We start from the raw sequence: 24,758 nt of genomic DNA on the forward strand, positions 1-24,758 counted from the left end.
CTGAACCCCTTTCAGAGGATCTACAAATTCGAAATTATTTTTTATTTCTAATATAGTAAATAGCTATAAATATAACCCATGTGAACAAAAACTCTTTGAACAGATCCTTGATAGTTTTTTTTTTTTTTAACAACATGAAGATACTGAGAACAAAAGTTTAAGAACCACTGGTCTAGAGGAAAGATGAGGAAGGACATCCATAAGAGTGACACATAAAGTTTCCAACAGAGGAGACAGAAAGAGTGGACAAATAGGTAGAGGGGCAACCAGGAAAAAGGATTGTTATGAAAACCCAGTCACATGACTGAATGAATGATCCTATGAAAGTTGTAGAGAATATAAGAACTTGCTGTCTTTATTGTTTGTTGATTTACATTAAAAATTTGACTAGTAGAATAAATATAGCGGCTCAATAAGGTATCTTTCTTGCATTTGTAGGACTGTAACCTTTGATATATGTAATGACAAAGATAATTTTGTTCTTTTATTATCTGTTTTAGTCAGAGCACAAAACAAGGAAAAATTATGCTCATCAAATTTGTTTACCCTTGGATGGAAGATGTCTATCCTATAATTTAAATGGAAAAGAGTTTTCCTTAGATAGTGAGGCTCGCTAGATGCTTATGTTCCCAGACAACATTGTGTTGATTTCATCAAATTTACTAAATCAATTTTACATCTCAAAAAAGTTCAGCTCAACAATCCATATAGGAAAAAACAAGGAAAATAAGAACACCCATTTTCCGGATTGATTTGTAATTATAGGGACCACTCATTAAAGTAACCTATCAGTACTTATATCTTGGGCAGGCATAGCAGATGGACTTTAAGTTACATGCCTAGCATTGAATAGGAGGAAGGCAATAGTTTGGATTACATTTAGGAGATTGTGCAGTGTGTTCAACAATTGCTGGTTGCTCCCTGATATTAAAAACTCATTTGTGTTTTAATACCCTTGTTGTCTCACATATGATACTCAATAGCTGAAAATCATAGAACATAACAAACTTTGGAAAATCAAATTTGGGGATGGCCCAAAGGGCAGTGGAGATGATGTGGTGTAGGTATAAATGAAATTCAGCATTTTATTTGGTGATGAGTGTGCCAAAAATGTCATAAAGGATTAACACTCCCAATAACTATGATTGTGAAAGTATATGAGCCTGTTATAGTTATATAACTATATAGTGATCATGAGAGGCTACATAACCCAAGTTCTTGGTTGGAAGTGGGTGAATCTTTTTGCTGAGAAGATATGGGAGAACCATAAATAAAAATTATATAGTATAAGAAGTGTAGGGTCATAGGGAGAATGATGACTATGTTTGAGGTTTATGGGGGTGATTTGTATCATACTAAGGGCTATGTAAGTCAAATGAAGCTGAAAGCCAAGGAGAAAGTTATCTTCAAGTAAATATACATAAATTCAGAAATTCAATTTTGGGTCATCTAACTTGCCTGCTGAATGTTTATAACATGGATATTAATTATTGAGTGCCTCAAGTACAGATAGCCAAAAATTAAACACCCCTCAATTGAGATTTGCTTCTAATATATACAATTTATAATAGTATGTGTCACATGTCAAAGGGATGTCAAGTCCATATTATATTTCTAGGACATAAAGGATCAGCTTATATCTGACATCAGTCACAGATGCCTTGGCCTGTTATGGCAGGGTCTTTTAAGTTTATTTTGAGGTCTCTTTAAATGATCCATCGAAATTGTCTTGGAATTAATGGTACTGATAATGAAAATAAGCTAATATAACCTTGTCTTATGAGGTCACAGATACCAGTGATGTAGAGGATTTTAGGGACTGGGCACTTAATTTTGGGTGCTATACAATCATAGCAGAGTAGTCTCCAAATGATCAGTATGAATTGATGTATCAATTTTTGGAGCCTAGGTAGAAAGCATCAGTGTGAGTTTCTAATGGTGTGAGTAGGAGGCAATCACTATCATGTTGTTCAGCTGTTTTTCAATTGTCTGACTTTGTGATCTCATTTGAGGTTTTCTTGGAAAAATACTTGAGTGATCTGTCATTTTCTTCTCTAGCTCATTTTATAGATGAGGAAACTGAGGGAAACAGATTAAAGTGACTTGCACAGGGTCACAGAGCTAGTAAGGTTCTGAGGTCAAAGTGGAACTCAGGAAGAAGAATTTTTCTGACTCTTTACCGGCACTCTATTCCCTATGCCACCTGGCTACCATTATCATGGCTCCTTCCCTACATTGAAATAATACAAGACTTATGGTGGAAACAACTGACTTCCCAGTGGCTCATGGACACTGTATCCCATTTGCTTGTCTTATTGACTTAATGGATTTCAATTAAGTAAGTAAAAGATAGTTCTTTTCCAAAAAAAAAAAAAAAAAGATTGGGGAATCTTTACTAATATCAATTTATAATCCTTTAATATATCCAAATACTTTCATTTATCTGAATTTTTATAACTTTTCTGTGTAAGTAACAACCATTTAGTTATATTTAGGATATTTTAAAATGAATAAAGTTGGTTCTCCAGTAAAACTCTATTCCAATCATTGTAGAAGCTAACTAACTCATTCTTTATATTCAACTTTTGAAGACTACTAGCAGAGACCACAAGCTCTGGAATATCTACTTAATAATAATAATCATTGAGATTGATAGTGTTTTACAAGGTTTACAGAACTGTTTATTATCTTAATTGCATCTCATAACAACCCTGTGAGACAGGTTCAATAAATATTACTTCCTTTTTACAGATGAGGAAAATGAGGTATAAAGATGTGTTTTGCCTAGGATGTGTTGATTTCAGAATTTTATCCCAGATCTTTCAGTCTTCAAGTCTGATATTTTGTTATTTCTGCCACTTTACAACTAGAAAGATGCTGTTATCCAAGGACTAGACTAAAAACTTGGATAGACTTTTGATTAGAAGGTTGACCAGAAGGTGATGTGTTGTTTCTGGTTTTTTTCTTGGCTACAGCAACTTTCAAAGATATATACTAATAATGTGTGTCAGGAGTCTTAGTTTACACTGGGAGGGAGGGATTACCAACAATGATGAAACTGTAAACATCTGTGAAATGTGGAATTAAAGTGTTAATCACCACAAAAAAAAAATTTGTATTTTTAACTTAAGGAACTGAAGAGCTTTTCCAAAATTTCACTTTTACTTAAAAATATAGAATAAAGGTGGAATTTTCCCCTTTTATTTAAAAATTGTTTTCTTGTTAAAAAATTAAGAGGATATACAATGTTAGTAACAATTTTGCTTCAATTAGGGACAGTAGACATACGAAGGCTTGTAACAAAACATAACAAGATATTCTAGTTAGTAACTGCTGTTAGAATGTTTTTAACTTACACATTTAAAATTGTAATTATAATCATACATTTGTAATTTGTGCATTTTGGTTCTTTTAAAATACATCTTTTTTCCCCCTCAAATGTCAAACTATTGCTGATATAAGCTATTCCTGTAATACTTTAAAAGCATTTTCAATTTTTTAATGGAAGTACCTAGGTTGTTACAATTTAGGACTGTTTTGCAATAATAAAATTTATAATGAATCTTGACTGAAAACTAGTGGTTCTTAAAACTCTCTTACTTTTTAAAGTGATTGTTGGTGCCAAGGAATGTTCAGTGGAGAATGCAGATGAAGTGATGAGTCTTTTGGAAATGGGTAATGCAGCTCGTCATACAGGTACTACACAAATGAATGAGCACTCTAGTAGATCTCATGCTGTTTTCACAATCAGCATTAGTCAACAAGATTTTGCACCATGTCGGAAGAGTATGGAAATGGCTCAAGATATATCTCAGCAATCTGCTCGACAAATTGTTTCAAAATTCCACTTTGTGGACCTGGCTGGATCAGAAAGAGCAACTAAAACTGGGAATACAGGCGAACGATTCAAAGAATCCATTCAGATCAACAGTGGATTACTGGCTTTAGGAAATGTAATAAGTGCTCTTGGAGACCCACGCAAAAAGGGCACACACATCCCATATAGGGATGCTAAAATTACCAGAATCCTAAAAGATTCCCTGGGAGGCAATGCTAAGACTGTTATGATAACATGTATCAGCCCATCATCCTCTGATTTTGATGAATCTTTAAATTCTCTCAAATATGCTAACCGAGCACGGAATATCAGAAATAAGCCTATCGTAAACTACAATCCTGACTGGGACAGGATGGATGAGATGGAATTTGAGATAAAACTGCTTCGAGAAGCTTTGCAGAGTCAACAAGCTAGTACCCTGAGCCAGACTACCCAACTTTCCCAGGATGTGAACAGAGATAAGAGTCGGATCCATTCTCTTGAAGAACAAGTAGCCCAGCTTCAAGGTGAATGTTTTGGTTACCAAAATTGTATTGAGGAGGCCTTCACCTTCTTGGCTGACCTAAAAGATGTTGTTAACTTAACTCAAAGTCAGCAGCACAGATTACAAGAATGGTTCAACATGACCCAGGAGATGAAGAAGGACATTTCTAACCCATTCAAAAGTAACCAAGGAATTGGCCATGTCCAAGATGGACCACATCACATTACAGTTCTCCAACTGAAGAGGGAACTTAAAAAATGCCAGGTATTTAGATGTAGCCTTAAAGACTAATTGAAATGGAAAATTCTGAGAATATTTTAGAACATTTTAGAGACTTTAAAGGATCATGAGAAAATCTTAACCATTTTTTTGTTTTCCTCTTCCTTTCTGATCAACTCTTTCCCCTTCCAGCTTTTCCTTATTCCTATTTTTACTTAACCTAATATGCAAAGGAAATGTATATTCTGTATTTGAGTTTTATAGGCCCTGTGCTTAGTTAACATAGAGCAAATAAATGAGTAGTGAATTAAAAAAATTTTGTCTTGTAGTTAAAAATAACCCAGAATTAAATTATTTTTTACTTACATGATCTGCAACAAAGGCTCTCCCTGGGGCTAAGTGATCCTTAAAAGAAAAAATATTCCTTATTCCTGAATTACTTATTTTTAATAGTAAAAAAACATGCTAAGAAAAATTTAGCATTACATGAGAGGGAAAGCTATATTAGTAAGTCTTATGTTAAAACATTGGCTTAAAATAGGAGAGGCAGGATAACATTGTGGTTAGAGAGTTAAAGGCAGGATAACATTGTGGATAGAGAGTTAAACCTAGAAGTTAGATCTGACCTGGGTCACGGGACTGGGACTGGCCCTGGGATTCTGGGCAAGTCTTTTCACTTGTCAGTATCCTGGGCTGCTCAGCTCTGTGCAGTACAGGAAGGTCCTCACTGAAGGAGCCCTATACTCATCAGTGAAAGTCTGGACCCCAGAAAAGTATCCTAAATGTTATCTCTCTGCTTCTCAAACAATTATGAAGCATTGTCTGGGTTTTTAATATTAGTGTTTATTTTTTGCTATTGTAGCAAATTCTGATTTCTCCTATAACTACCATATGAACATTTTTGAATAATAATATTACTTGGCCTTAAACCAGGCCAAAGGCCCAGGGATACTGACCCACCTTCACAGGCAAAAGGGGCAAAGGAGATTTATTAGAGCATGGAAGTAGTAAATTTGGGATATGCATGTAGATGAGGAAGTTTTTTGTTTTTTTTTTTTTTTCCCTTTGCTGCCTGTGCTCTTAAATGAATAAAATTCATATTCAATCCAAGGGGAGGAGTAACTTCCCTTTTTCTACCTGTATTTAAACTTGTTCTCCATTTACTTCATACCGTAGATTTAGGAATAGTTGTAGACAAACAGTGGTACCTTCCATTTTAATAAAAATTTCTTAAATGATCCTGTCCCAGCACATAATGTACATTAAGAGGTACAAAAAATTAGCTAAGTTAAAAAATTCCTTTTCCTCTTGGAATTCACTATAGAAAAAGAAACTAAGATACAGAAAATTACAACTCAAAACCAAAAGCAGATGTGATTTCACATCAGAGGCAACACTAAGTGCTTTGTGAGGTCTGATTGGTGGTTGAATAGGATTGATGCTAATTGGGGGATTGGGAAAGATGTCATAGAGGAGTTTCATTTTAAACTGGCCTTGAGTTACCTAAAGTTATTCTTTAGTTTTATGCAGTATACACCTCTTTGCTTTTCCCTTCTTTCTTTTCTTTTATGTTTTTTGTTTTTCCTCTCTGTTAACCTTCTGATACTTCTTAGATGTAACAAATTAGCAGTCAGCTGAAAACATTGATGGACCTCAGTCTTAAGGATTAACTAGAGTGATAGCTTTGATGAAACTACAGGATACCGGGGGAGACTTGTAGGCAAGGTAAATGTTGTGAAAAGGAGAGAAGATAATAGCTACCTTTTTTAATCCTTAGGACTCAGGCCATCAGACACCATTGGGAAATTGAGGTAGCTCTCCTATGAGTTACCACCTAGGGAGCTGGGACTGGTTTTTCTCATGACCTTGATCTTTTATTCCTTAATTCTTTACATCCTTGGTACTTAAAATTTTGTCAGATATCACCAGAATTCTGGCTTGAGCTACCATAAAATTCCATTTTGCCTGCTGGAATGAGAGTTTTATAGGATATATGATTCCAGTAGAATTTTTGTTGGAAGACATGGTGGGGAGTCAGACATTACTGACCAGAATGGCTTCTTACAGAAATTGACAGAATGTGTTAAATAGTCTTTTAGTTCACATCAGATTACTAAGATGCCCTAACTGGAAAAGAGCTTGTGAGCTTAGTTTTTCCCTTTTCTCTAACTCTTGAGGCATTTTTTTGGCCTGCAACTGTTGGAAAATCAGGGGTTATAACTAAAGCCATCCTAAAAGCAAAGTTGTCTTTTAGTGAATAAGTTAAACAAAATATCAGTGCATGTATAATATAGCATGGAAAAATATATAGAACTGAAAGAGCAAATATATTAAATCCATTAAGAGATGGAGATGTTAAAATATTTATTTAGAAGTTTACTCAGTACTCCTTTTTGTTATCCATTGGCATATATATTTGAGAGTTTTAAAAATATATACACTTCTTTACATAATGTGGTATGGAGCTCTAAACTTAAATCAGGAGATCTGAGATCTAATCCTTCTTCATATTGCTAGCTCTGGGATTTCAAAGCCTTAGTTTCAGTTTTCTCATTTGTAAGATGAGAATAAAACTTGCCCTATCTATCTTACTTACCATCTACCTGTTAATGACCATCTCAGCAATCACTACAGTAATTTTAATTTTAATATTAAGTAACTTTGTAATGAAAGACATTTTGACAGACTATAAGCTTCTTAAAGATTGGGAATGTTTCCTTTTTGTATATCTAACACCTTCTATAGTTCCTGGCATCTAATAAGTTCCTCGTTAGTGCTATTTTAAATCAAATTGAATTCTGTAGATTAGGGATTCTATTTTAAAATATTTTTGAACATTTGAGGTGGATACTTGTCTATATATGGGAAATATTATTCATGATATAAATTACATGTGTGTTTGTTTTACTTCATTATACTGTTCAACTGATCATAGAATTTCAGAATTGGAAGAGCACCTTGGCTTTTATTTTTATCCAGCTCTTACATATTAGGGAACTGGAGCCTATAGAAATAGTGTTTATCTAGGGTTTCATACCTAAATAGAAGACCTAAAATTAGTATTCTAATTTTTAGCGCAATATCCTTTCTATGATACTTTACTGTTTCTTGAAGAGCCATGTGTATATGAAAATTTTTATAGTTAATCTTTTAATGTGCCAGGATAATATCTTATTTAAAGAATTTTGATTGTTCATGACTGCTTGTGAATCTTGTTGCAGAGTGAACAATTTATTTTATATTCATAAGTCTTTAACTTATTCTTAGTAGCCCCATTCACAAAAAGAAGTATTGGATCAATTGTTCTATTTAATTTCTGAGAAAAATAATGCAGGGGGGAAAGTCACTGAGACTTCTTTTTCAAGTTAAACGTCAACTACCTCATTGCTTTAACTAAATCCTTATATTATAGCTCTAATGAACTGCTTTTCTGTCACACTGTACCAGGGCTAAATATTTTCAAGGATTTTAAAGATGGGGTAGAGCTAAGAAGAGTTTGTACCTGCGGGAAAAAGAGAGAGATTTTGAGGGTATGGGTTGAAGGGTTGGTCATGGCTTCCCGCTTTAGGACAGCTAGTTATTTTTCATGAACCCTAATCTTTTTTCTTTCATTGTGACGCAATGTGTTTGAATTACTTAACATCTAGTGTGCTCTAGCTGCTGATGAAGTAGTATTCAATCAGAAAGAATTGGAGTTGAAGGAATTACAGCATCAGATGCAAACGATGACACAGGAAAACAAAGAACATTTGCTGTCTTTGAAAGAGGCACAAAAAGTGAATAGATTACAGGTATGACTGCATATTATGCCAATTTAGTCAAAATAGAATATGTAACTAAACTTAATGCTTGTATTAGATGATTATAAAAATAACATAGCATTGTCTTAGTCATTTCAACCTAACATCTTTCACAACTTTGAAAAATACTTAGGGTTTGCAAAATTCTAAATATAAACTTCTAGAAGATTTGAATGCAACATTGGCTGAAGTTGGGATATTTTATTTTATTTTTTAAAGTTGAAACATTTAAAGAAAATTTTGTTAATATTTCTTTAAAATCAAATGATCTACATTTTACACACATCCAATGATGGGATAGGTTGTGAAGGTCTGTCTTAGTCTGTCTTTGTGGTATTTTAAATGCTTTTCTTCATCCTTTCTTCTCTGGGTTTTTAAGAAACTATGATATTAATATGTTTTGTACCATTAGATATAAAATAACAATTCAGGCAATAATTTTTTCTTTTAAAATATTCTCATATTTCCCTTATGTTATTTTATTTAATTCTCATTTTGAACATTCCTTTATTCCTGATTAAATATTCATACATTTGGGCCAACTTTTCGCATAGCTGATAAATGTGAAATATTTCTAGGGTAAACAACTCTTACCTTCTTCCTTTCCTGGTATATGATTTTTGATGCCTGAAATTCCTTTAGAGTGTATGATACAAAAATTTTTCATTTTTATAAGTAGAGATATGATTTAAGATGCACATGCCCTTAGGAGAGATAAATTTGGCATTAATTTAAAGTATAAATGGCTAATGTCAGAATCCTTCATGAGAATCAGTTTTAAGAAGGAAGAGGAAGGAAAGACAATAATACATTCAGACACATTGTAACTTGACTCTTAACATAGCTATGTCATTTTGGTCTTTTTCAAGAATAAAAGACATCTACTAACCCAACAACTTTTTCATATTTTTGAATATTTTTTCCTTGATAGTATCTTTTCCTATGGCTTCTATGATATTACTCTTTCCTGATTCTCCTACTTGTTTGACCATTTCTTTGCCAGATTATCTGATTTTCTTGCTCTCTTATTTTGAATATCCCTCAGGTATCTTTTGGGTCTTCTCTCTCTCTTAAGATTTTAACTTATTAATTTTTTAATCGTGGATTCTGTCAAGATAATTAAGGAGACATTTGATCCAGCAGTGTCATTGTTAGGTCTGTATCCCAAAGAAATCATAAAAAAAGGAAAAGGGTCTACATGTACAAAAATGTTTGTAGCAGCCCTTTTGGTAATGGCAAAGAATTGGAAATTGAATAAATGCCCATTAGTTGGAGAATGGCTGAATAAGTTATGGCATATGAATATAATGGAATATTATTGTCCTTTAAGAAATGAGCAGACTGATTTCAGAAAAGCCTGGAAAGATTTATATGAAATAATGCTAAATGAATTGAGCAAAATCAGAATATTATACATAGTAACTGCAAGATTATGTAATGATCAACTGTGATGGACTTGGCCCTTCTCAGCCATATGGTAATTCAAGATAATGCCAATAGAATTAGGATGAAAAATGCTGTCCACAAATACAGAGAGAAAATAGTGGATACTTGAATGTGGTTTGAAGAATAGTATTTTCATTCTTTTTTGGTTTGTTTTTTGGTTTCCTTTTTCTTACTCATGGTTTTTCAAACCCTTTGGGTCTGATTTTCAAGAAGCACAACATGACAAATATGGAAATATGTTTAAAAGGATTATATGTATTTAACATAAACAAAATTAAAATTTGAAACAAAAAGATATTAGGAAACACCTTGTTTTCCAGAACTAACACCCAGCAAACAAGGTATAACTTGTTGGTTGGCATAACAAACCTCCCTTTGTTACTCACCCACTGGATGATCTCAGAATTGTTTCATATAATTACTGTATTGCTTTGACCAACACTAGGCCTTCTCTCTGAGTTTTGATAAGTACCAGACAAATACCCATGTTCCAGTCATTAAATCCTGCTATGAATAAAACTTGTCACCTTGCTGCTGTTACCTTTCATTGTCAGGGTTACAACCCACTACACAGCTGTTGGGATAAGAATTGAGATTTGGCCACACTAAAGCAGGTTCCTCCCCCACAAAAAACAAAACAAAACAAAACAAAACAAAAAACCCTAGGTAAGAGAATTGAAAGGGGGGGGGGGATAGCACATATATCTAATCTACCTCCTTGTTTTCAAGCTACTTCCCTCACTTTTGAAATTAAACTTCTATTTGATTCATGACTCTCTGGTCTGTAGCCTTCCCTGTTTGGCTCTGGCCACCCATAGGTTCCATTGGCTGACATTAATTGGTGTCAGGAGTGGGATTGGACATGAAACTAGGCCATTAAACTTTCCAATGTCTGCAGAACAGGTGCCACTGGAGATTTATTTCTCCAAGAGTCTGATCCTCTTCATCTGGTGAATTCTCTGTCCATGCCTCTGCTGCAATCTTTTTTTTTTAATAGCAGCTTTTATTTTTCAAAATACACATAATTTTCAGCATTCACCCTTGCAAAACCTTATGTTTCAATTTTTTCTCCCTCTCTCCCCCCCCCCTTTCCCAGACAGCAAGTAATTCAATATAGATTAAGCACATGAAATTCTTCTAGACATATTTCCACATCTATCATGCTACCTGAAAAAATCAGATCAAAAAGGGATAAAAATGAGAAAAAAAAAACAATCAAGCAAACAACAAAAAAAGGTGAAAATATTATGTTGTGATCCACATTCAGTCCCCATAGTTCTCTCCCTGTCTGCCAGTGGCTCTCTTCATCAAAGTGCATTGGAATTGGCCTAAATCACCTTATTGTTGAAAAGAGCCATGTCCATCACAGTTGATCATCATATAATTTTTTTTACTTTTTTTATATAGCTTTTTATTTACAAGTTATATGCATGAGTAATTTTACAGCATTGACAATTGCCAAACCTTTTGTTCCAGTTTTTCCCCTCCTTCCCCCACTCCTTCCCCTAGATGGCAATTTGATCAACACATGTTAAATATGTTAAAAGTATAAATTAAATACAAAATAAGTATACATGTCCAAACAGTTATTTTGCTGTACAAAAAGAATCAGACTCTGAAATAGTGTACAATTAGCCCATGAAGGAAATCAAAAATGCAGGTGGACAAAAATATAGGGATTGGGAATTCTATGTAATGGTTCATAGTCATCTCCCAGAGTTCTTTCGCTGCGTGTAGCTGGTTCAATTCATTATTGCTCCATTGGAACTGATTTGGTTCATTTCATTGCTGAAGATGGCCCCATCCATCAGAATTGATCATCATATAGTGTTGTTGAAGTATGTAATGATCTCCTGGTCCTGCTCATTTCACCCAGCATCAGTTCATGTAGGTCTTTCCAGGCCTTTCTGAAATCATCCTGTTGGTCATTTCTTACCAAACAATAATATTCCATAATATTCAACCATTCTCCAACTGTTGGGCATCCACTTAGTTTCCAGTTTCTGGCCACTACAAAGAGGGCTGCCACAAACATTCTTGCACATACAGGTCCCTTTCCCTTCTTTAAGATCTCTTTGATATAAGCCCAGTAGTAAAACTGCTGGATCAAAGGGTATGCACAGTTTGATAACTTTTTGAGCATAGTTTCAAATTGTTCTCCAGAATGGCTGAATGTATTCACAATTCCACCAACAATGTATTTGGTGTCCCTGTTTTCCCACATCCCCTCCAACATTCCACATTATCTTTCCCTGTCATTCTAGCCAATCTGACAGGTGTGTAGTGGAATCTCAGAGTTGTCTTAATTTGCATTTCTCTGATTAATAATGACTTGGAGCATCTTTTCATATGGCTAGAAATAAGTTTCAATTTCTTTGTCTGAGAATTGTCTGTTCATATCCTTTGACCATTTATCAATTGGAGAATGGCTTGATTTCTTATAAATTCGAGTCAATTCTCTATATATTTTGGAAATGAGGCCTTTATCAGAACCTTTGACTGTAAAAAATGTTTTCCCAGTTTATTGCTTCCCTTCTAATCTTGACTGCATTAGTTTTGTTTGTACAAAACCTTTTCAATTTGATATAATCAAATTTTCTATTTTGTGATCAGTAATGATCTCTAGTTCTTCTTTGGTCATAAATTCCTTCCTCTTCCACAGGTGATTATCATATAATTTTGCTATTGCCATGTACAATGTTCTTGTGGTTCTACTCACTTTACTTAGCATCAGTTCTTGTTTCTTCAAGCTTCTCTGAAATCAGCCTGTTAATCATTTTTATAAAACAATAATATTCCATTACATTTATATAACATTCCCCAACTGATATTTCCCACTCAGTTTCCCATTCCTTGCCACTACAAAAGGGGCTGCTACAAACATTTTTGCACATATGTATTCTTTTCTCTTTTTTATGATCTCTTTGGGATACAGACCCAGTAGAGACACTACTAGATCAAAAGGTATACACAATTTGATAGCCCTTTGGACTAGTTCCAAATTGCTCTTCAGAATGGTTGGATCAGTTCACAATTCCACCAATAGTGCATTAATATCCCAGTTTTCTCGCATCCTCTCCAACATTTATCATCTTTTACTGTCATTTTAGCCAATCTGAGAGGTGTGTAATAGTACCTCAGTTGTCTTAATTTGCATTTCTCTAATAATGATTTAGAGAATTTTTCATATGGCTAGAAATGGCTTTAATTTCTCTGTTTGAAAATTGTGTGTTCATATCCTTTGACCATTTACCAATTGGAGAATGAGTTGTTGTGTATTATTATAAATTTGAGTCAGGTCTCTATATATTTTAGAGAAATATCAAAAATCTTTGATGTAAATTTTCCCCCCAAGTTTTCTGCTTTCCTTCTAATCTTGGCTGCATTGGTTTTGTTTGAACAAAATCTTTTTAACTTAATATAATTTAAATTATCCATTTTGCATTTCATAATGATCTATACTTCTTCTTTGGCCATAAATTCCTTCCTTCTTCACAGATCTGAGAGGTAGACTATTCCTTCTTATCCTAATTTGCTTATAGTTTCATCCTTTATGTCTAAATCATGAACCTATTTTGACCTTATCTTGGTATAGGATGTTAGGTGTTGGTCAGTGGGCTGGTCTCTGCCATAACTATTTCCCATTTTTCCCAGCAGTTTTTTTTTTTTTCAAATAGAAAGTTCTTACCCCAAAAGCTGGAATCTTTGAGTTTATCAAACACTTGATTACTATAGTATTGGCTCTTGTGCCCTATGAACCTAATCTGTTCCACTGATCCATTACTCTATTTCTTGGCTACTATCAGATATTTTTTGATGACTGCTGCTTTATAATGAGTTTTAGATCTGGTATAGCTGGGTCACCTTCATTTGTATTTTTTCATTAATTCCTTTGAAATTTTTTACCTTTATTGTTCCAAATAAATTTTGTTATTTTTCTACCTCTATAAAGTAATTTTCTTGGCAGTTTGATTGGTATGGCACTGAATGAGTAGATTAATTTAGGTAGAATTGTCATTTTTGTTATATTAGCTGGGCTTACCCATGAGCACTTCCAATTGTTTAGATGCAACTTTATTTGTGTGAAAAGTGTTATGTAATTATGTTCATATAGTTCCTGGCTTTGCCTTGACAAGTAGATTCCCAAATATTTTATAATATCTACAGTTATTTCTATCTCTTGCTCTGCTGGATTTTGTTGGCAACATATAGAAATGCCAATAGATTTATGTGGGTTTATTTTATATCCTGAAACTTTGCTAAAGTTGTTAATTGCTTCTAGTAGTTTTTCTAGTTGATTCATTTCTATTCTATTTCCTTTAATTTTCCTTGATTTGATAATTCCAGATTTTAGCTATAATAGTTGGAGTTTTCATTTTGGGATCTATTTTAGGTGATGATTGTTAGATCCTTTTAGTGCCTATTTTATCTTCTGGTTGTATGACATCAAGGCAGTTTTCCTTGATGATTTCTTGAAAGATGATGTCCAGATATTTTTTTCATCTTGGCTTTCAGGTAGTCCAAAAATTCTTAGATTGTCTCTTCTGGGTCTCTTTTCTAAGGTGGTTGTTTTTCCAGTGAAGCATTTTACATTTTCTTCTTCTTCTTCTTCTTTTTTTTTTTTTTTGGTTTTGTTTGACTGGTTTTTGGTATATCATTGAGTCATTTATTTCCATTTGTCCAGTTCTAATTTTTAATGAATTATTTTCTTCAATTAACTTACATTTGATCAATTATACTTTTAAAGGAGTTGTTTTGTTCAATGGATTTTTTTTTCCATTTCAATAATTCAGTTTTTTAAGGTGGTGTTCTCTTTTTCCATTTCAACAAATTCATTTTTTAAGGAGTTGTTTTCTTCAGTCAGTTTCTGTGTTTCCTTTTCTAGGCTACTGGCTCTTTTACCTAATCTTCATGCTTCTCTGGCATAGCACTCATTTCTTTTCCCCATTTTTCTTCTATTTATCTTTTAAGATCCTTTTTGAATTCTTCCAAGAGGGCCTTTTGAACTGTGGAGGATTAGTTTATATCCTCTTTTCAGGTTTCACTTGAAGATCTTTGGCCTTTGTTGTTCTCTTCTGGATTTTCTGATCTTCCTTGTCTCCATAATAACTTTCTGTATTCAAAGCTCTTTTTGCTTTTTTGCTCATTTTTAAAAGTTGAGCTCTGCTCCTAGGATTAAGGGGAAATTGTCCCAAACTCTCTTCCAGGGGGCAGACCTCTTACTGATGGGGCTGAGGCTGGAGCAATAAGAAGACTGAAAATGTTATGTTGTGATTCACACTTAGTTCCTACAGTCCTCTCTCTGAGTGTAAATGGCTCTCTTCATCACAAGATCATTGGAACTGGCCTGGATCATCTCATGGTTGAAAAGAACCATGTCCATCAGAATTGATCATCATATAATCTTGTTGTTTCCATGTATCCTGGTTTTGCTCATTTTACTTAGCATCACTTCATGTAAGTCTCACCAGGCTTCTCTGAAATTATCCTGCTGACTGTTTCTTATAGAATAATAATATTCATAACATTCATATACCATAACTTATTCAACCATTATCCAACTGATAAGCACCCACTCAATTTCCAATTTGTGTGCCTTTTTTAATGTGAGATAATTTTACCTATTCTTTCTCTCACTTCCCCTTTCTTCTGTATCTCTTATCTCTCCCTCTTATTTAAAAAAAAATCATTCCAACATAATCGACTCACACATGTGCCCTCTGTCATTGTAGATTCTTTCTAACTGCTCTAAAAATTATAAAATTCTTAGCAATCATATGTATCATCTTCATATAGGAATGTAAACAGTTTAATCTTATAAAACCCCTTGTGATTTCTCTTTCATATTTACCTTTTTATACTTCTTGAGTACGTGTTTGAATTTTAGATTATCTATTCAGTTTCTGGTCTTTTCCTCAGAAATGCTTGAAAGTCTTCTATTTCATTAAACATCCATTTTTCCCTAAAGTATTATATTCAGTTTTGCTGGGTAAGTTATTATTGGTTGTATTTCTAGCTCCTTTTCCTCATGGAATATTATATTCTAAGTCTCTCCCATTCTTTTAATATGATAGCTACTCAATTTTGTATGATCCTGACTTTAGCTTCAGTGTTTGAATGTCTCTTTCTGACTACCTACAGCATTCTTTCTTTGGCCTGGGAGCTCTGGAATTTGGTTGTAAAATTCCTGAGAGTTGTCATTTTAGGATCTCTTTTGATTGTGGTTTTCCAGTAATCTTAAATGATCTTTCCTTGCTATATTTTCCAGGTCAGTTGTTTTCTCATTGGGATATTTTTATTTTACATTTTAAAAATATTTTCATTCCTCTGACTTTGTTTAATTGTTTCTTGATATCTCATGGAATCATCAGATCCCACTTGCCCAATTCTAATTTTTTTAATTTAGTATTTTTATTTTCCTCCAGTATATATTTAAAACGTTCCAGATATTTTCCCTTCCTCCCTCCCCATTCTCTTCATTGAGAAAAAGCAAGCAATTCAATATAGGTTTTATATGTGTAGTCATGCAAAAAATTTCCATAATTGTCATATTGTGAAAGAAAACAAAGGACCCCTCCCCTCCCAAAAAAAAGAGCTTTAAGAAAAAGAAAAAAAAAACAACTATGCTTCAATCTGTATTCAGACACCATCAGTTCTTTCATCATGAGTCCTTCAGAGTTGTCTGGGATCAATGTTTTGCTGATTATCTTACAGTATTGCTGTATTTTCAGTGCATTTACTTTGTTATCAACTCATGGAAGTCTTTACAGGTTTTTTCTGAGAGCATTCTGCTCATTTCTTATAGCACAATAATATTCTGTCATAATCACATACCCCAATTGATGGACATCCCTTCAGTTTCCAAATTCTTTGTGACCAAAAAAGAGCTATTATAAATATTTTTGTATATATAGGTTTTTTCTTTTCATTTTTTAATCTCTTTTGGGATACAGATTTACTAATGGGCATACATGGTTTTGTAGCCCTTTGGGTATAGTTCCAAATTGTTCTACAGAATGTTTGAATCAATTCACAACTCCATCAAAAATGTATTAATGTTTTATTTTTCTCAACATCTCCAACATATGTCATTTTCTTTTTCTGTCCTACTAATTTAAATAATAGGTATGAGAATATACCTCAGAATTGTTTTAATTTGTATTTTTCCAATCAATAATAAATTAGAGCATTTTTCCCATGTGACTATAAATAGCTTTTATTATTTCATCTAAAAACTTCATTTCTTTTGATCATTTATCAATTGGGGAATGGCTCTTTATTTTTCATAAATTGGATTCAGTTCCCTGTATGTTTGAGAAGTGAGAACCTTTATCAGAGAAATCTTCTTTAAAATTCTTTTCAAAATTACTTTTGCCAACTCCTGTTTTTTCTCCCTGTTTATTCTGTTCTCTCCCTTCAACCCTATCTTTCCTCAAAAATGTTTTACTTTTGACTAATCCTCTTCCAGTCTGCCCTTCCTTTTATCACTCTTCCAACACCCACCCCCTTTCCCTCTTAACCGCTATTCATCCTCCTTTTCTGTAAGGTGAGATAGATTTCTATACCCACTTGAATGCATATGTTCCTTTGAGGCAAGTCTAATGAGAGTAAGAGTCATTCACAGCCCCTTGTCTTCTCTTTCTCTCCACTATTAAAGCTTTTTTTTTTTTTTGCCTCTTTTACATGAGATAATTTACTTCAGTCTACATCTTCCTTTCCCTCTCACCTCTCACCCCTTAATTTTAGTTTTTTAGATGTCATCCTTTCACATTCAACTCATACCTATGTCCTTTATATGTATTCCTTTTAACTGCCCTAATAATGAGGAAGTTTTCATGAGTTACAAGTATCATCTTTCCAAGTAGGAGTGTAAACAATTTAATCTTATTTAAGTCCTTTTATGATTTTTCCCCTCCCTGTTTGCCTTTTTATGTTTCCTTTGAGCCTTGTATTTGCAAGTCATATTTTTCTATTTAGCTCTGTTCTTTTCATCCAAAATGCTTAAAGTTCTATCTTTCATTGAATGTCTTATTTTTTCCCCTGAAGGATTGTACTCAGTTTCGGTGGGTAGGTGATTCTTGATTTTAATCTTAACTCCTTTGCTTTCTATTATATCATATTCCAAGCCTTCCTGTCCTTTAATGTAGAAGCTCCTAAATCTTGTGTTATTCTCTGATTGTGGCTCCATGGTACTTGAATTGTTTCTGCTTGCAATGTTTTCTCCTTTCCTGGGAGCTCTGGGATTTGCTCATTGGCTTTTTGTATCTCCTTTATCATTTGGCCTAATCTTTTTATTTTGTTGTTTTTTAAAATTTTTATTGAACTAAATACAAAATAAGAAAAAGCAGAATAGAAAAAAGAAAAACTGAAAAGAAAAAAAATTGTCATATGCCCAGTAGAACTCATCAAAAAGAATTCAAAATATATAATGATAAATTTCTATCCCAAGAAAGCATATATATAATAATAGAAGAAATTATACTCATGAATGTCCATTTTTTTTTTTTTTTGCTTCTGTATAGGTTATTCTTTTATTCTCTGCTGTGTACTTTTTACTTTATTTTTTCCCCTTTTATTTGCCTCCCTTCTCCCAAGCAGGCTATAGTTACGCACATATGCACACATCCCCCGCCGCCACCACTACCCTTTTATATCTTTATCTATTTATCTATCTATATGTATACATATATATGTATATACACAGAAACCTAGACCAACATTCACACTTACTCATATACACTGACACACATATACATTTACTCACATGTAAACACGTATCTAATACAATATTAATATGTGCTGACATGTAATGTAGATTTCTCTCTTGATTAAATCTAAGTTTGACTTGTCTAAGATCAATGATTGCTAGCCCTACTTTTTCTTCTAATAAATTCTTCTCCTGATCCTTGTTGCAGTGTTTGTGTATATCTATTTCCTATGTCTGCTAATTCTTTTACTTTAATTCTCCTCCTTAACTTGTCTTACTATTACTTAACTTCCCCCTACCCTTTGCTTCCCTTTTATTCTATTCCCATTAATCTATATATTTTATCCTACTCCCTTTATCTAAGAACCCTTTTGCACCCCATTTTATCCTATGCTACCCATTTCCTTCCTCTTCATCTCTTTCCTATTAAGCTATACACCTTGTCTCACTGTCATTACTCCACATATCTGTCTATACCCCTCCTTATCCTATTTTATCCTATTTCCTCCTCCCTTATTTCTTTACAGATATTGGAAGGTGCTATTATACATGTCAGGATATATATGTAGCATTGCCTATTTAACCTATTCCTGATGTGAAATGTGAATTCAGAACTACGAGTCTTCTTCCCCCCCTCTAATGTTTCTGAATCATTCTTTTCTGCATCTTATTATTTTTATTTTTTCCTAGATAGTTTTGCTTTTTAGAATCAGATCATATTCAACTCTTTCCTGATCTTTCTATTGAGCTACCCAATTACTGATATCAGTCTTAAACATATAATATGCATTTCCATGTAAAAACCATAGTTTTTCCATGTTGAGGTCCTTGAAATTAATCTTTGATATTGGCTCATATTATGTGCTAAATTTTCTATTAAGTTAAGGTTTGGTTGAGACAAAGCCCTGAAAATCTGCAAGTTTGTTGAATGTCCATTTTTTTTCCATCCTTTTTTTTTTTTTTTGCTGAGGCAATTGGAGTAAAATGACTTGCCCCAGAGTCACCAGTTAGGAAGTGTTAAGTGTCTGAGGTCAAATTTGAACTTGGATCCTCCTGCCTTCAGGGTTGGTGCTCTATCCCTTGCACCACCTAGCTGCCCCTTTCATTCAATTTTATGGATAATTTTGCTGGATATATTTTTGCCCACAGGCCCCATTTTTTTTTTTCCTGAGGCAATTAGGGTTAAGTGACTTGTCCAGAGTCACACGTCTAGGAAGCTTGGGCCTAATTCTTTTGATTGCCAATATATATTATTTCAGGACCTGTGCTGTGGTCTTTTTTTGTAGTTACTGTTTAATCCTGAATAATTCTAATTGTAGCTCCAGCATATTTGATTTTTTTTTTAATTTCTTGCAAAATTTCTCTTTTATTCTGGGGATTTTGAGATTTGGCAAAAATATTTCTGTTTTCCACAAATGATCTCTCTGAGAGTGGAGGTTGGTGGATTTTTTCTATTTATACTTCCCCTTCTGTTTTATCACTCTAGGATGATTCTCATTGATTATTTCTTCCATTATTATGCCAAGAGTTTTTTGTTTGCTTTTTTTTTTTTTTTTTTGGTCACAGCTTTTAGATTGTTCAATTATTCTTAAATTTTCTCTCCTTGCTCTGTTCTCCAGATCTGTTGTTTCATTCTGTTCAATTTTTTCATTTTTCATAGTTTTCTTATTTCTTGGTTTCTTATAACTTTTCACTGAGTTTCCCTTGCCAAATTCTAATTTCCAAAGAATTATTTTCTTCTTCTTCTTTTTTTTTTTTTTATTTAATAGCCTTTCATTTACAGGATATATACATGGGCAACTCCACAGCATCAACAATTGCCAAACCTCTTGTTCCAATCCTTCACCTCTTACCCCCCCCACCCCCCTCCCCTAAATGGCAGGATGACCAGTAGATGTTAAATACATTAAAATATAACTTAGATACACAATAAGTATACATGACCAAAACATTACTTTGCTGTACAAAAAGAACCAGACTCTGAATTATTGTACAATTAGCCTGTGAAGGAAATCAAAAATGCAGGTGTGCATAAATATAGGGATTGGGAATTCAATGCAGTGGTTTCTAGTCATCTCCCAGAGTTCTTCCTCTGGGCATAGCTAGTTCAGTTCATTACTGCTCCATTAGAAATGATTTGGTTGATCTCGCTGCCGAGGATGGCCTGATCCATCAGAACTGGTCATCATCTAGTATTGTTGTTGAAGTATACAATGATCTCCTGGTCCTGCTCATTTCACTCAGCATCAGTTCGTGTAAGTCTCTCCAGGCCTTTCTGAAATCATCCTGTTGGTCATTTCTTACAGAACAGTAATATTCCATAATTTTCATATACCACAATTTATTCAGCCATTCTCCAACTGATGGACATCCATTCAGTTTCCAGTTTCTAGCCACTACAAAAAGGGCTGCCACAAACATTCGTGCACATACAGGTCCCTTTCCCTTCTTTATAATCTCTTTGGGATATAATCCCAGCAGTAACACTGCTGGACCAAAGGGTATGCACAGCCTGATAACCCTTTGAGCATAGTTCCAAACTACTCTCCAAAATGGTTGGATTCGTTCACAACTCCACCAACAATGAATCAATGTCCCAGTTTTCCCACATCCCCTCCAACAATCATCATTATTTTTTCCTGTCATCTTAGCCAATCTGACAGGTGTGCAGTGGCATCCTAGAGTTGTCTTAATTTGCATCTCTCTGATTAATAATGACTTGGAGCATCTTTTCATATGACTAGAAATAGTTTCAATTTCTTCATCTGAGAATTGTCTGTTCATATCCTTTGACCATTTTTCAATTGGAGAATGGCTTGATTTTTTATAAATTAGAGTTAATTCTCTATATATTTTGGAAATGAGGCCTTTATCAGAACCTTTGACTGTAAAAATATTTTCCCAGTTTATTGCTTCCCTTCTAATCTTGTCTGCATTAGTTTTGTTTGTACAAAAACTTTTCAGTTTGGTATAATCGAAATTTTCTATTTTGTGATCAGTAATGATCTCTAGTTCTGCTTTGGTCATAAAAACCTTCCCCTTCCACAGGTCTGAGAGGTAAACTATCCTATGTTCCTCTAATTTATTAATAATTTCATTCTTTATGCCTAGGTCATGAACCCATTTTGACCTTATCTTGGTGTACGGCGTTAAGTATGGATCAATGCCTAGTTTCTGCCATATTAGTTTCCAATTTTCCCAGCAATTTTTATCAAACAGTAAGTTCTTATCCCAAAAGCTGGGATCTTTGGGTTTGTCAAAGACTAGGTTGCTATATTTGTTGCCTGTTTTATCCCTTGAACCCAATGTATTCCACTGATCAACTAATCTATTCCTTAGCCAATACCAAATAGTTTTGGTAACTGCTGCTCTATAATATAATTTTAGATCTGGTACAGCTAAGCCACCATCATTTGATTTTTTTTTTTCATTAATTCCCTTGAAATTCTTGACCTTTTGTTTTTCCATATGAACTTTGTTGTTATTTTTTCTAGGTCATTAAAATAGTTTTTTTGGGAGTCTGATTGGTATAGCGCTAAATAAATAGATTAGTTTAGGTAATATTGTCATCTTTATTATATTTGCTCGCCCTATCCAAGAGCATTTAATATTTTTCCAATTGGTTAGGAATTATTTTCTTCTTTAAGACTTTGTATCTTCTTTTCTAACTGTTTAACTTTTTCTCATAATCTTGTTTTCTTGGATTTTTTTGGTTTTAGTTTTTCTTCAGTCTTTTTATTTGATTTTAAAAGTCTTTTTTAACTTTGATTGTTATTTTTGCACATTTTCTATTTTTGCATATTCCCCGCCACCCCCTATTACTTAACTATTTTTGTTAAAGTAGGGCTCTATTTCCAGGATAGAGGGTACACTGTCCCAAGCTTGAGGGGTTTTATGTAACTGTTTTCAGAGGTACTTCTAGAATCTATAAGTTTTCAATTCTTCCAAGGTGATAAGATTTTAGGACAGGTGTGTTTAGTAATCTGGCCTATGCTTTGGTCTGTGAGTGATCACAAGCACCCTTTTCTGTCTTGCAATTCTGAGGAGAGGGTCTCTGCTCCTCTATGGCTACAAGGTCTGGTATACTAGTTTTCCTTCTCACCCTGAGACTTTCACCCAGGATTGTGTCCCGGATCTGAGTATGGGCAAAGCCACAGAGTCCTGCCTCAGTGTTAGCAAAAAGACCTCAGTAATCTTCTGACACAATTGTTTGATCCCCCTGCTGTCTGTGCACTGAGAGCTCCAGAAGCAGCTTCTTCTCTACTGCTAATGCAGTGACTCTTAAGACCTGCTTCTAGTTTGCTAGGCTTGGGGCTGTACTTCATAGCCTCTGGTGCTTTCTTGTCACCCTCTTACAACAGACTTTTCCTGCTGAGTTTCTAAGTTGTCTTTGGCATCTGTGGTCTGAGAGGTCTGGAAATTGCTTTGGCTGCCACTAATTTAGACATTCTGAGGCCTGCTCCTAGTTTTCCTGGAACCCAGTCTGCACTGACCTGGTCTGCATTATACTCTTGTCCTGTACAAACAGACCTTTCCTGCTGACCACCTAAATTCTCTGGGGTTGGAAAATTGTTTCATGCCTTGTTTTGGGAGGGGCTGATTCTACCACTCTAGAATTTGTTTAGAATCATTATTCAAAGTTATTTGGTGAAATTTGGGGAGAGTCAGTCAGGTTTCTGCCTCAATCCTCTTTCATTCTGGCTTTTCCCAAATTTTAATTTTCAAAGAATTTTTTTTGCTTTTTGAATTTTTTTTTTAACCTCTTTTGCCATTTGGCAGTTCTGGTTTTTAAGTTGTTAATTTCCATGTTTGCTCGTGCATGTGTGTCTCTTTTGCCAAGCCAATAATTCTCTTTTTATAATTTTCTTGCTTCAGTCTCATTTCTTTTTCTGGTTTTCTATCATCACCTTTATTTGATTTTTAAAATAAAAAGTTTCTAGTTTATTCTTTAGTTCTTCCAGAATTTCTTTTTAGTCTTGTGCCTAGTTTGCATATTTCTCTGAGGTTTTTTGTTTTGTTTTGTTTTGTTTTGTTTTGCTTGTAGTTGTTTAGACATTATCATTTTCTGTTTATCTTGATCTTCCTGTTGCCAAAGTGGTATTTTTTATGATAAAGTTTTTTTGTTGTTGTTTGCTCATTTTTCCAGTTTATTCCTTAACATCTCTTTTATTATTATTATTATTTTATGAGACATTTGCAGTTAAGTAATCACACACTGGATTTTGAACTTGGGTCCTTTTGACGTCAGGGACAATGCTCTATCTAGCTGCCCCCTATTTCTTAACTTTCAACTTATTTTAAAGTTGGGCTCTAATTTTCTAAAGAGCTACAAGCTTTTTTTTATTCTGCTTTTTCACAGCTGGTACTTGAGGTTTGTAAGTTTTCAATGCTTCCAAGATGATGTGACAGAGAGAGATGTGGTCACTGCTGTCTTTGTGCTTTCTGTGTCCAGAAAGTTCCCCTGCTCCCTTACAGCCGCAAGTGCTGTTGCTCCTTAGAGCCCTTGTTCCTTTGCAACCACAAGTACAAGCACTTCCCTCCACCTTAGAACTGAGACCTGGAAATAGATATAGGCAAGGCAGTTTTGAACAGCCCCTGGTCCTTCATTCATTTCTAGCACTGGAGTCCCTTGTAATCCCTTTCTGACATGTGTTCTAAGCACATTACTATCTCTGGCTGAGAACTTCCAAAATGCTGGTAGTGCTGTTACCACCACTTCCAAAACCCACTGTTTTTGTTGCCACTGTATCCACTCCAGGCAACCAGTGTCATAAATCTTTGCTTCTAATTTTCTGAATTATTTTGTTAGCTGTGCTGTGCTTTAGATTTTTATTTGAGGCATTTGTTTTAAAGTTGTTTGGAGGAAAAAAGTTGGAAAAAGTAGGCTGTAGTGTTAATGGGCCAGAACTCTGAACTTGAAACAAAGGATTCTTACAAGGTACTAAGTCAGTGGAATTGATAGAGACAATAGTATTCAGTTAAGTAACTGAATAATTTAGCATGGTTCAGTATGATTGATTTAATCCTACAAGGAGAGGTTATGGACCAGAACTTGAAATAAGGTACTAAGTGGAATTGAGACAATGGTTAAATCTAGTTTAGCATTGATTTAATCCTACAACAAATAATGGTTTCCTAGTAATATAATGATTGGTGTATACTTGGTGTGGAGCATATAAATAGAAGCTCTCAGGGCCAGAAAGGCAAGTACACTAGAAGATCTCAGAGGCTGAGACAGATTCATTCCATTGTCCACCTTTGTGG

At 34.1% G+C, this 24,758-nt stretch overlaps 1 protein-coding gene across 6 annotated transcripts in view; it reads left to right on the forward strand.

The window, feature by feature from the left end:
• The window catches only part of KIF27 (kinesin family member 27), a 119,421-nt gene that overhangs the window by 30,196 nt on the left and 64,467 nt on the right, over positions 1-24,758 (forward strand). For 3 of the 6 annotated variants that reach the window (XM_023497674.2, XM_023497675.2, XM_031945469.1), the window contains 2 exons: positions 3,610-4,586; positions 8,189-8,332. In XM_023497674.2, the coding sequence (XP_023353442.1) occupies positions 3,610-4,586; positions 8,189-8,332 (1,121 nt within the window). Of the gene's footprint in view, positions 1-3,609; positions 4,587-6,037; positions 6,267-8,188; positions 8,333-24,758 lie in introns of those variants that run through there. The other 3 variants (XM_023497676.2, XM_031945470.1, XM_031945471.1) reach the window with 2 other exon arrangements.

The sequence above is a fragment of the Sarcophilus harrisii genome, chromosome 1 (assembly GCF_902635505.1).
Source record: "Sarcophilus harrisii chromosome 1, mSarHar1.11, whole genome shotgun sequence".
In the NCBI taxonomy this organism is placed as follows: domain Eukaryota; kingdom Metazoa; phylum Chordata; class Mammalia; order Dasyuromorphia; family Dasyuridae; genus Sarcophilus; species Sarcophilus harrisii.